This window comes from Benincasa hispida, chromosome 3 (assembly GCF_027475165.1).
Source record: "Benincasa hispida cultivar pf3 chromosome 3, pf3_genome.v1.1, whole genome shotgun sequence".
NCBI classification, from domain to species: domain Eukaryota; kingdom Viridiplantae; phylum Streptophyta; class Magnoliopsida; order Cucurbitales; family Cucurbitaceae; genus Benincasa; species Benincasa hispida.
The window spans coordinates 12,730,582-12,743,745 of record NC_143480.1 but is presented as its reverse complement, the minus strand read 5'-3'; the positions used below and the strand labels follow the sequence as shown (position 1 = coordinate 12,743,745).

Below are 13,164 nucleotides of genomic sequence, written 5' to 3'. Positions count from 1 at the left end.
AGTACTTAACATGTTTCTGCTATACACTACAAATTTCTGTACAGAATTGTTACTTTTCACAAGATAAATTATTTTTACTTTATTTTTCTTTTCCAGAATGTTTTTCCTCTATGCAAAATGTGGAAATATTAGAAAAGAAACATTGCTTGATAATTTTTTTAGAAATAAACAATAGAGTGGTTATCGAATAAGCAAGATTTTAAAATGAGTAGGAGATGAACAAAGATGACAAAATCCTTCTTCAACGTAAAAACATTTCGTAAAGTTTGTTGTATATTAAATTATTTAATGGACATCATGTGTGTTTCCTTAACGATGTTTGTATGTACAAGATTGAAGATATTTTAATTGTTTTAAAATCGTTCTCAAACATGTACCCGTCACTCAAATTAGATAAACTAAGTAAATATTAAATTTGATTTTCACCTCGGCTGAACCAAAAGATTTTCTACCAAATAAAACCTCGTGATTTGAATAGGCATCCTTTATTTACTATTCGAAAGGGTCACAATCTTCCCACACACTTAACAAAAACAACTACAGAACACGGTGCAAACAACCCATATGAAAAGAACAATATAACCAACAGAGAGCAGCTATAACTATTAACACCCCAACACAATACAAAATACAAACATAATAACTGATATCAATCACCACAAAAAGAACAACTACTTATCCTTGCTGCCTGAAATGAATTTCTTTTCTGCACCTTCTACCATAAACATGGAGGTTTAACAGATTCCAGATTGGCCAACTCCTGAGATTATCTGGCTTTCTTCTACCGTACCTGCTGCATCAACAGTGCTTATGCCTTAAATTATTTATATTCAACTGATATTTTTTCGTAGATTTAAATTCTTAAATCATCACTCATTTCCCTCTGTTCTTTTTTGTCAACCAAACAAAACGGATACGAAAGTTCATAGTGAAGGAAGCATAATATAATTCATCAATCTCAGTCCACCCAATGCAGAAACAATATTTTCTGTCTCACCCAATGCAGAAACAATATAAGCTAACCGTTTGGATACCGTAATGTGTTTATATACTGTAATGTAATAAAAAAAAACCCATGTTTAAATTGAACGTTTGGAACCGATTCCTTAATTACTCACACATCCTAACACCCCTTATCCCACTTCTCAAACAACCCCTAAAAGTGAGCTCCTATCACAGTTAAGTGTAGAAAAAGATCTAATGGCTCTATAAAGTCAATAATATGCAACTGTTCCAAAAAAACCTCACACAAAGAAACGGAAGGGGCAAGGGGGCAAGGAATGTTAACCCTCAACATCAATTACAATTTCACTGATCAATTACAATTTTCACTGACCACCTTATAATAATGAGACTATCAAGCCAATCTGGAAATCTTAGGTTTCTATCAGTTCGTATAAAAATCATCCTTAGAAATTCCCATTATTGCATTTTTGTGTTGCAGCTTAAAATGTTACAGCACACTTTCATCTTCATCCCTCACAACAGTTAATCTTAGTCGTCAATAGTGCTGAAATACCAGTTCAATTACTCACCATCACTTCAGTTAGAAACGACTTAACGTCTTCAGAATTTGATATACAAGGAATTACCAGCATGAGCAGTTAAAAGGCATCCTCAGATTATGGAAACAGAGCATGCATGAAGTAGAACAAGAGTCGAGCCGAAAACTCAAAACTCAAAAGCATCAAACCGTCCCACATGAACACAAAGACAAACTGGAATGATCAGAAAGCCATGAAGACACACAATGCAATACACCATTCGGATGTTCATTACACTAGAAAGTAAAGTACAGATTCACATAAACAAAAACAACATTTCGAGAAATCAATTTTTATTTAACAGCAATAATAGGGCCTACAGGCCGCTGTTTCCAAGTACAGATCTTCAACCCATTAACATTCAGAAAGCATTCAAAGAAAGACAATCATCAAGACCCAACAACATCCACCACCATCTAGAAACCACCACGGAGACGCAGGACGAGGTGAAGGGTAGACTCCTTCTGAATGTTGTAATCAGCGAGAGTCCTTCCATCCTCTAGCTGCTTCCCAGCGAAGATCAGCCTCTGCTGATCCGGAGGAATGCCTTCCTTGTCCTGAATTTTAGCTTTCACATTATCAATCGTGTCAGAACTCTCCACCTCCAAGGTGATGGTCTTTCCGGTCAAGGTCTTCACAAAGATCTGCATCCCACCCCTAAGACGAAGCACCAAGTGCAAGGTTGACTCCTTCTGGATGTTATAATCAGCCAAAGTCCTTCCGTCTTCCAGCTGCTTTCCGGCGAAGATCAGCCTCTGCTGGTCAGGTGGGATTCCCTCCTTGTCTTGGATCTTAGCCTTGACGTTGTCAATGGTGTCCGAACTCTCAACCTCTAGGGTGATGGTCTTTCCGGTCAACGTCTTAACGAAAATCTGCATACCACCACGAAGACGCAACACAAGGTGGAGGGTGGATTCCTTCTGGATGTTATAATCGGCAAGGGTACGACCATCTTCTAGTTGCTTCCCGGCGAAGATAAGTCTTTGTTGGTCTGGGGGAATTCCCTCCTTGTCCTGGATCTTTGCCTTGACGTTATCGATGGTATCAGATGATTCAACCTCGAGGGTGATGGTTTTACCGGTCAGGGTCTTAACGAAAATTTGCATGCCACCACGAAGACGTAGGACAAGGTGAAGGGTAGACTCCTTCTGGATGTTATAGTCGGCCAAGGTACGCCCATCCTCGAGTTGCTTTCCGGCGAAGATTAGACGCTGCTGGTCTGGGGGAATGCCTTCTTTGTCCTGGATCTTGGCCTTTACGTTGTCGATGGTATCAGATGACTCGACCTCAAGGGTGATAGTCTTCCCGGTCAGGGTCTTCACAAAAATTTGCATGCCACCCCGAAGACGGAGGACCAGGTGGAGGGTTGACTCCTTCTGGATGTTATAGTCGGCCAAGGTACGACCATCCTCGAGCTGCTTTCCGGCGAAGATGAGACGCTGCTGATCCGGAGGAATTCCTTCCTTGTCCTGGATCTTGGCCTTGACGTTGTCGATCGTATCAGACGACTCAACCTCGAGGGTGATGGTCTTGCCGGTTAGGGTTTTAACGAAGATTTGCATCTGCAAGAGAAGGAAAACATAAAATTAAAACCTCCTTTCACGAAAATCACAAGAACCCTACAGTAGATCTAAACCAAAAACCCTAAATCAGAAGCCTCAAACATCCCAATCCTTATCCAACAAATATCATATCATTCAAACACTCAAATCGGGAGATAGGAAACATAAACGAAGAACCGTGATAAGAACAAAGATCCAGAAAACGCATCTAAATCACAACAAGTGCAGACTGAAAAAACGAAGAAAGAAAATCAAAGACGAACCTTGAAAGAATTGAATTTGATCGATACAAAGAACAATTAACGAAAACTGAATGAAAGGAAATGGAGCCGAAGAGCTGTATTTATAGCTGGACGAGAAGGGCAATTTCGCCAGTGCGGTAAAAATATAGTATGACGAAGGTCCAGTAGATGGATGACACGTGTAATGTAGGTGTCAAACAATTTAGGTAGGCTACAAAACAAGTTGGAAATAGTGGTGGAGGTAAACGGCCCTCTATGGGAAGCGATAAGAACGATGCCAAAGGGCAAAGACCATGCAATCTCTCCAATAATGCATTTCGAATATTTACTTCTTTTTTTTTTCCCTTTTTTTATTCAAAGGCGGGGTAGTTGAAAATATATATATAGATATTTATTGAATTGTAATTTATATCATTGATTTTATTTTAGGAAAAATTGAAATATGGAGTTTTTGTTTTAGAATATGTGATATTATTATACAACAACAAAGGGATCTCACAGCTCGAGATCAAGGCATCAAAGAAATAAAGTCATGACAACAAAACCAAACAAAGCTAACAAGATAAGACTAAAACTCCCAAACCACTAAGGAGAAAGCCAGAGAGAAGAAACCAAAACCCTATAAACTAGGGACAACAGCAAAACAAAAAACAACAGCAAGTTCATAAAGAAGAAACAACCATAAATGCACTAGATAAGACCAAGAAGATCAACTTGCCAAAAAGCAGCTTGAGCACGAACCATAGAGACCATAAGGTGAAACATAGTAGACACGGGCCTCGATTGACCTCCATGCAGCCGCCAATTATTACGCACCCCTTACTCGACCCCACTCGGTACAACCAACTCAACTCGACATCTCAACCCGCAACCCGACAAGACGAACTCAATTGACACAACACCAGACCACACTTCTCTCCCAAACCCACACTCAAAAAATAAATGATCCCGCGACTCCACACCTCCTCCACACAGAAGACACCCCCTGACAACACACCCCAACTCCTCAACCAATATCGCATACCCAGTCTGTCCCTCATAACTAACCACGCACAGAAGGAGTGACGTGGAATACCATCCCCGTCCACAAAATACCAGCCTAAGACACTTTAGGACAACGATGACGCAAACTCTCCCACACACTATCGATAGAAACCGACCACTAGCATCCGGCACCCAAACTCAATAATCCTCCCCCTCACCCTAGGCCCCACTGCCTGAATAAGATCTCAAATCTTAAGCAACTCCCAAGACACTGTAGGCCACCTCCAACCTCCCTCACCATCCATGAACTCCGACAACCGCACCTTCAAACTACTCCCTGCATCATAAACTACCGTAGACCCATATGAATCCAAAATCGCACCCTCCGGCAGCTAAGGATCCCACCAAACAAAACAAAATCGTCCATCGTCGACCATCAAAAGAACTAGATGCTTGAATCTATCTCTACTTCGCAAGATAACCCTCAAGCACCAAGACCTCTCAACCTCACTCTAAACAACCCACAAAGACTGCCCCATGCGAAATATAGAGTTTTTTTACCATTGCACTATCATATGATAATTTAATCCATCATTTCTTAATTCTTGTTTGTCCATTACAATTTACACTTCAAAACTTTTAATTTGATCCATGATGTATTTGTAAACTTGCGATTTTGATATTAATATCGATATTTAATTTTAAATGATAAACCAAAAACTTAAGTTATCATAATATTTTAATCATTTAATTCATATCAAAACTTCGTCGTGATTTCTAAATATTTTTAATTGTAATTAAAAATTTTCAATTTAATTTAAAATGTTCTTTTTAAACTTTTATTAATGTCACTTCAATAATAATAACAATAATATGTTTCTAATTTACAAATAAATATAAATATAAAATTTTAAAAAGTTAGAACTCATCAATTGAATTAAAATTCATGAGTGTAAAATTGTAACAAATCACATAATTGATTAAACTAAGAAACAAATCTATCATAATTTATCAATTTTTATAAATATTGAGAATTTATATAACATTCTTTTAAGGTTTCATTTGTTTTGTATTTGTTTGTAGTACAATAATTACAAAATCTATCCCTAAAATATGGTGAGAGTCGCAATTTATACCATTAAACTTTTTATTTTCAAAATTAAGCCCTCAAACTTATATGAATATTAAAATTAGTTAAATTGAATATGACTCACATAATCAAATAAATTATAACATTTGTATAAGTTTGAGGGTTCAAATATTATCATGTGTGGGTTCAATTTCTACTATTATGTCTAATTTCACGTAGAAATTTAGGAGCTTAATTTTTACAATTGAAAGTTTAATGGTATAATTGCAACTACTATTCCACTTTAAAGGTGGATTTTGTAATTTATAAAAAAAAATTATAAGATTTTTTGAACAACTATTTGGAAAAAAACAAAAAAACAAAAAAGCAAAAACAAAATGAAACATATTTGACACGGCTTTCACTTGATTCTTGACGCGGGCCCTAACACGCAGTGTTTCTATGGGCGGCTAATGACGTTCATTTGCAATTATCTTTTTTCGAAAATATTAGTACATCTTTAATTAACTTTCTCAACAGATTAATTAATTTTTTTTAATAAAACAAAATAATTAGCTAAGATTTTTTTTTTCTCTCAATCTTCAAATTTTATCGTGCCTCTTGGCATACCACAATATTAACACTATTTACCATTATATAAGTCTATTTAGTTGTTTGAAATTAATTGGAAAAACTTTTTTTTAGTTCTAAATTTGAGTAATGGATGCATTTGATTTGGTCCATAAATTTTCAATTTGTTCATTTTAGTCTCTATTTTATATGGACATATTGATAGATAAATAATCAGAAGACGTTCGAATTCTCCAATCTTATGCTACAAAAAAAAAAAAAAAAATATCAACCCCTTTAAAGAAAAAAAAATGTTTGCAAAACAACCAAGTTTCTTTAATTTGATTAAATTTAATAAAATAAAAGCAAGTGGTGTTTACTTCTTTGCAAACCTATGTTGAGGCCTTATCTTCTGGCAGACCACAGATTTGGACATACAATGAAGAGGCGGCGCGTGCGTGAATACAATTATTGATTAGACGTGTTACTTTCCTTTTTAATTAAGTTACATAATTGACACGTAATCTGATGCAATCATATTATTAAATAATGTAGGTCTCGTCTCATATAAAAATTACTTTTTATCAATTATGGAAAAGATTATTATAGGTAGGGATAATTAAACAATAATTCTATTTTGAGAGGATAAAGGGCTTGGTTGGGTTGTCCAACTACTCTACATATTTGGCGGTCCTTGTGTTGGTTTTACCCAACGTTCGAGATATTCGAGTAAAATATTGATCTCTCGATTGTATGAAAATATCGATGACTTTGATTGTTGATGAAAATTTTGAGAAAGATTATGAAAATTATTAGAGGTTGATGGAAATTATTATAACTAGTTAATGAAATTTTGATTGTGACTTAAGTAGATTATAATTAACTATTTTTAATCATATATTTTTTTTAAAGTAAGACAACATTTAGATATCTATTGTAAATGTTTGTGTAAATCACTACAAGAAAATAGCTTTTAGTGACGAATAAAATGTGTTGCTAAAAGCGAAAAAACACCACTAAAAGTATTAGCAACGCGTACAGGCGTGTCGTTGTGAATGTCGTAGTAGTTGCGTACTTAAAAATTTTAGTGACGTATTTTAGTACGCACCACTAAAACACGACTTTTACAGACGCTAAAGTGTTACTAAAAGCGTACTTTTAGTAACGCAACGCACAATTTGTTTCTATTTATTTTATATAGTGACGTGAAGAGTTTGTCTCTAAAAGTTAAGTTTTAGCGACGTATAAGACTACTGGTAAATGTGAATTTCTGGTTCTCTCATTACAAGCATCTTTTGCGACAGTGACAAGCGTCAGTAAAAAAACACGCTAAAAGTATTTTATTGAATAAAAAAATAATGCTCAATTTAATATGTGAACCTGTTACAAAATCTAAAATGTAATAATCTTTTAAACATTTTAAGAATTGATTAGTCATTTTAAATTAAAACAAAAAATTATAAATGAAGATGCACTCATTCCCAAACATCAAAACCCAACTTGATCACAAGTTTGGATGACAAAAATCCCAATGTAATATCAACCTATTTCAATCATTTCCTAAATAAGCTCAAAGTTATATCAATCAAAATTAGTGCCAACACTAGCTATCACAAGTTTACATAACATAAATCGCAATATAAAGTATATTTGAAGCACAAAAGATCAATTTGAAACAAAAATATAAAATATCCCCAAATTCATTGCATTTTCATTTAGATTGAACTTTGTGAAATCTCGTACTAGCTTGTCACCATCAAGACATAAAATCTGGCATATAAAAATTGAAATTTGTGAGCACATTAGAATAACAAATTGAAGTAGGGGGACATAATTACATTCAAAAAATATAATTTATTACAAATTATATGAAAACTTGCTCAATATTGCAAAAGTAAACAAACCTCATTAACATAGAAACTATTATAAAATGACCAGCAAAATAACTAGGGGAGGGGGGTTGAGTTGCCAACCTTATTAAGATTTCTTCAATTACGACTTGTTGTGATTCAACTACACTTTGCAAATGTGCAACTTGAGCATTTGTTTCTTTAGCATGCTGATAACTTGCATCATTCCTAGCATTTCTTGGTTTGGTCCCCAACCTTTTCCCTTCACATGCCCCGACCGTTTACCCAACACTTGTTCACAGATTTCTCTATCTTCAATCGGTGCATCTGCTTCTTCTGGAGTTGTTTTTAATGCCATCATATTATTTATAAGATAAATATGCCATAGCATTATTATGGTCTAAAATAAGAAAGAAAATATATAAACACAAATGTTTACTTACTTATTTATTTTTTGCCGCATTATTCACCCATCTCTTCTTTGCATTAGAATGACCGTACTTAACTAATTTAATATCACTTAACTCCTTACCAACTTCTAAGTGCCACCTCTACGAGTGAATGCAAGAGCAACTCAGGCTTTAGTATTTGCCTCAGAGATGCGCTTAAAGTCTTCTCTTTCCCATCGATCACATAAACGATTCCAATCTAAATCTCTTGCCACTCGTTTTTCGCAGTATTTTCGTACTTCAGCTAGAGAGTTATACTGTTTGTATGTTTTGTGTAAAGAATAATGGAACTCTCTATGTAGTACATTCATCTCATGTTCAAGATAATCTTGTACTACGAGGTAATCCAAATCCAAAATGAAGTAATTCTAACATTGAAGAACAAATCCTGTTAGTTTCCAATTTATCTAAAAGAAGTATTTTGTATTTTAAAAAATACAATTAACTAATTGACTTACCGAAAGTCCGTCTATTATCTCCCTCTTTACCTCTCTAGAGACATATGATCATTTATCATATTGAAGAGGTACTATTCCATGTACCTCTTTTCCAATGGTAAAATTCAACTTGGATGAGTCCTTACAAATAGGTTTCTAATCTTCAAGTTCAATTTTGATTGAAATGCGACCATTTTTTTTGACATACTTCTCAATAGCAACCCCTCTAGTTGCTCCTTAGCCTTTTGTTTGAGTCCCAAATCCTTCATAAGAAATATGAAATATTAGTATATTTAAGGTTATAAGAAATTTGAATATTTATGCATAGAAATTAACATACCTTGAACATTTGAATTTATCAAACCAACTTCTTGTTCGCTAATAGAATCTCATTATTGTTGTTTACTTGTGAGACATTTGAGGTGGACCTACTATGATTTCCAGGTTCAATACTTCTCGACGACATCCTGTAACATAACAATAAAAGAAAAAATAATCCAAGGTTCATATACATATAATGTAAGTTTAAGTAGTTATGTAAAACCTTACAAATAGTTTTCTGTGTCACTGTCATAATCTTCATCACATAGTGATGTGTTTGAATGTGTGCTCATTGACTCATCGCTAGAATGATTGAAATCAAAATCTTCTTCATTACTTTGTACAAGTAAATCTACTTGATCTTCAATAGTCAAAGGCTCAACATCTTCTCTATTAAATGTTTGTGAATCAAGATTATCTTCGACTCGAGGATAACATGTAGGTATGGTTACATCTACAGTTACCTTTATTTCATCACTTTCAAGTTTTGAAATATCCCACACATTTTTCTATTGAAATTATTGAACAACTTTCTAGTCTTTACCAAGTTTGTAATTATCTAAGTAGAATACTTGTACAACTTGACTTACAAGGATGAATGGCTCATCTTTGTACCATCGGTAATGAGTATTTATCGATGTAAAGCTATCAGCTATCTTAATTCGACCTTTTCGTGAACTGGTATCATACCATTCACACTTAAAAAAGTTAATTGCCTTCATACAAATGTATTGTAGACTTATTATTTCATGTAATTCACCATAGAAAATGATTTTTCGAGATTCATCATCACCAGTCACCGTAACTCCACTATTTTGCGTGGTCTAATGAATCAAACTACATTTTCTATATACCCATTATAAGATCGAGCAAAATCATTTGGACCACAAGCAAGAGCATACAAATCATCGGATATCATTTTATCACGATGTAACCTTTGGGCCTAATCATAAAAGACAATGTTTAGGTAAAATAGAGTTATCTAGCTTAGAGGTATTATCACGCTCAAGAGCGTATCTTTGTTTTGAACCATGTAGGGAATTGTAGTTATTGCCTCTTATGCAAATCAACATGTCCATTATTTAATTCAAGTACTCTCATATGCTCCCTATACTTTGTAAGTTAGTTTAATTTTTCCATTTATATTACAGATATAAAAATGAGTGTTATAAGCGTCATGTACTGAAGATAAGGTTCCACTTCATCACATTTGTTTAGAGTATACCAATGTGATTTCTCTAACTCATCAGAAGTTAATTGTCAAAATTGGCCACCACCTAACCATCGTATATGTCCAGCAAAAACTGATAATCCACTATTGCTCTTATCATCATCAATGTTATCATTATTCCGATCACTTCTATTAAACCTTGTTTCAATTCCATGTAAAGACATAGAACAAATGTTTAAAGATCCATTTATGATGTAAGTCTCAGCAATTGAACCTCCTGGTCGAGCTCTATTTCTAACATATTGTTTCAAATATCACAAACTCCTAATACATAATATCGAAAGCATATGTATTAAAAGCCTATAATTTAAACGTGAGATTTAAAGAATATAAGAGAATTTACATACTTTTCAATTGGATACATCCAACTATATCCAACAAGGCTAATAATTTTTGCTTCCTATGGCAAATGGACAACTAAATGGACCATTACGTCAAAAAATGCTGGTGGAAATATCTTTTCTAACTTACATAGGATGAGTATTATATTAGCTTGCATTTTTTCTAATTTTGGTATGCTCAAAGTTTTTTTACATAGACCATGGAAGAAATTAGACAACTCTGATATAGTTGTATAAATATCCTTGCATAGATATGACCGAATGCCAAGTGGGAGAAGTCTTTGTAATAAAACATGATGATAACGGTTAGAAATGCACGTTATTACAGCACAAATAAGTAAAACAATGAGGGAATGTGACAGTAAAAATATATAATATCATGTCCAAAAGCGTTAAACTGAGAAAATTGAGATCGCATGCGTCCATCACATAAAAGTAGCTAATTTACTTATTTTGTGCAGGAAAAATGCGTTGGCACAAATGAAATTGCGATCTAAGGAATTAGGCGCCGCGCGCATCGAAAGATTGCAATCGCAAAGTCATGCGATTGTATGCGATCGGAGAAGTTGCTCAAGAAGGTGGTCGCATAAAGACTGCGCATCAAGGTGACAGCATAATAAATCATGATGGGACGGAAAGCTGATGACGATCGAATCCAAATTTAGTTGACAAGTTGTTAACACCACACTGTAGCAAGTACACTAAACTTTCGGTGACCTTTAATCGGTGCATCAGAGCAGGAGATTTAATGACTGTTCATCATTACAATCATTAGAGATAAAAGCTGTTTCACCTTGAGTTCTATAAATATCGGAAGCCACCATTGTAAAAGGGGTTAACAAGTAGATGATATAGAAGATAAATAGCGTTAGTCTGTTCATAATCATTCTTATACTTAGAAGACAGAGACGGGCGAAAAGAAGAGGACGCCAAGAGATCATTCCCGGACAAGTCGAAAGACTGTCGGGAAGCGTTACAAAAGGAGAGAGGACCAACACATGTGAAAGCAAGGATATTCATCTGGGCAGAGTTGGAGTGAAAAGACAGTGTAAAAGGCCACGGGAAGCAAGACATTGCTACCGGGCTTCTTATCTTTACATTCTATTGTTATTCTGTATTCTGCATTTAATTTATAAACAATGGAAATCTCATTTCAACTTATGTTCAATCTCTCCATACTTCGCATGAGTAGCTAAATTTTCGAATGAGTACTTAGCCAGCATGACCTAAGATGTACACTTATGCGATCATTTTGTCTTATGTATGCGTCATTCACCCTTTAGAGATACTTGAGAGAGTAGTCTAAAGATAGAATCTAGACTTGAGAGAGTCAGATTAGAATCTAGGCTTGAGGGAGTCAGATTATAACTGCATAAGCAAGAGATAGAAACTTAGACATAAGTTCTTTTTGCTATTACGCGTCGCACGCACCTTAGAAATAGGATATGATAGTATGCGGTCACCTTGTGTATGTGTGCATCATTCATCATCACATAGACAAGAATAGAGGCTTAGACATAAGTCCTATCAACATTTTCGTATACATCGCATGCGGCCTAGAAATAGGAATTATGGCATTTTCATTGAGAGATGACATGTTGTTGTTTGTGTGTAGCATGATCCCATAACTTGTACGTAACCTTAGAAAGTGTTAGCTAAACCCCTTCTTAACCCTTTTATGACATACTCATTGTAACTCTCGATTTCATCAACTCTTTACTCGAACTCCGTCGCATAGGAAATCTACTTAACCAAAAACACCATCAACTTATTTATTTTCACCATCGCAAAGGAATCAAATTTACTGTTGCATGTTAATTCAGTAATCTCTGTGTTTGACCCTGGACTTACCAGGAAACCTAGTGAGATTTATACTTGAGTCTTATTAGAAAAACTTGCATGTGAAATGCATAACACATCACCGCAACTCATATCATAATCGCATCACCATTTACAACACATCACATGACAATCATGACTTTTTAAACCAGAGATTATTCCCTTATTCACATTTACACACCTGGATATATTGGAAGCAAAACCATCAAGAAACTTCACAAATTGCAAGAATGTACAAAAGTTTACTTTTTCAACAGTATTTAATGTGTAAAATGCATGAGGCTTGACACGTTTATTTTCGATTTCTTGTATGTGAAACCCCTTTTTTATATTCAAGTTAGCTAAATCCTCACGAGCTTTAATGGTGTCTTTAGTCTTCCATTCGATGTTCAATATAGTACCCACCAAATTATCACATATGTTTTTCTCAATATGCATCACATCAAGTTTATGACGTAGTTTAAGATTTTTCCAATAAGGAAGATAGAAAAAAATGCTTCTTTTAGTCCAATTGTGCTAGCTAATTATCCTTTTTCGTTTGTTATCACGTTTTGTGGGATTCTTACCGAGCATAGGAAACTTATTGAATTCAATTGATTTATAATATCTTGTCCAGATAATATATTCGGAGCTGCTCGCATTTCTTGTTTTCCATCATGTTGCTTATTTTTGCGCCAAGCCTGAGTTAAAGATAGATACCGACGATGTCCCATATAAAAAATTTT

General features: G+C 34.7%; 1 protein-coding gene and 1 pseudogene across 1 annotated transcript; both read right to left on the bottom strand.

Moving 5' to 3' along the window:
- Positions 1-1,820: 1,820 nt before the first annotated feature.
- LOC120073024 (polyubiquitin) lies at positions 1,821-3,421 on the bottom strand. Its single transcript, XM_039025591.2, has 2 exons — positions 3,370-3,421; positions 1,821-3,106 (listed from the first exon to the last, which is right to left on the bottom strand). Exon 2 carries the CDS (start codon positions 3,104-3,106, stop codon positions 1,961-1,963), a length of 1,146 nt encoding a protein of 381 aa, XP_038881519.1. The 5' UTR covers positions 3,370-3,421; the 3' UTR covers positions 1,821-1,960.
- Positions 3,422-9,065: 5,644 nt separating this feature from the next.
- Positions 9,066-12,877, bottom strand: LOC150037035 (uncharacterized; annotated as a pseudogene).
- Positions 12,878-13,164: the final 287 nt, after the last annotated feature.

What these genes read in the sequence shown, in the direction of transcription:
- LOC120073024 (XM_039025591.2), bottom strand. Translation starts at nt 3,106, where the DNA reads ATGCAAATCTTCGTTAAAACCCTAACCGGCAAGACCATCACCCTCGAG.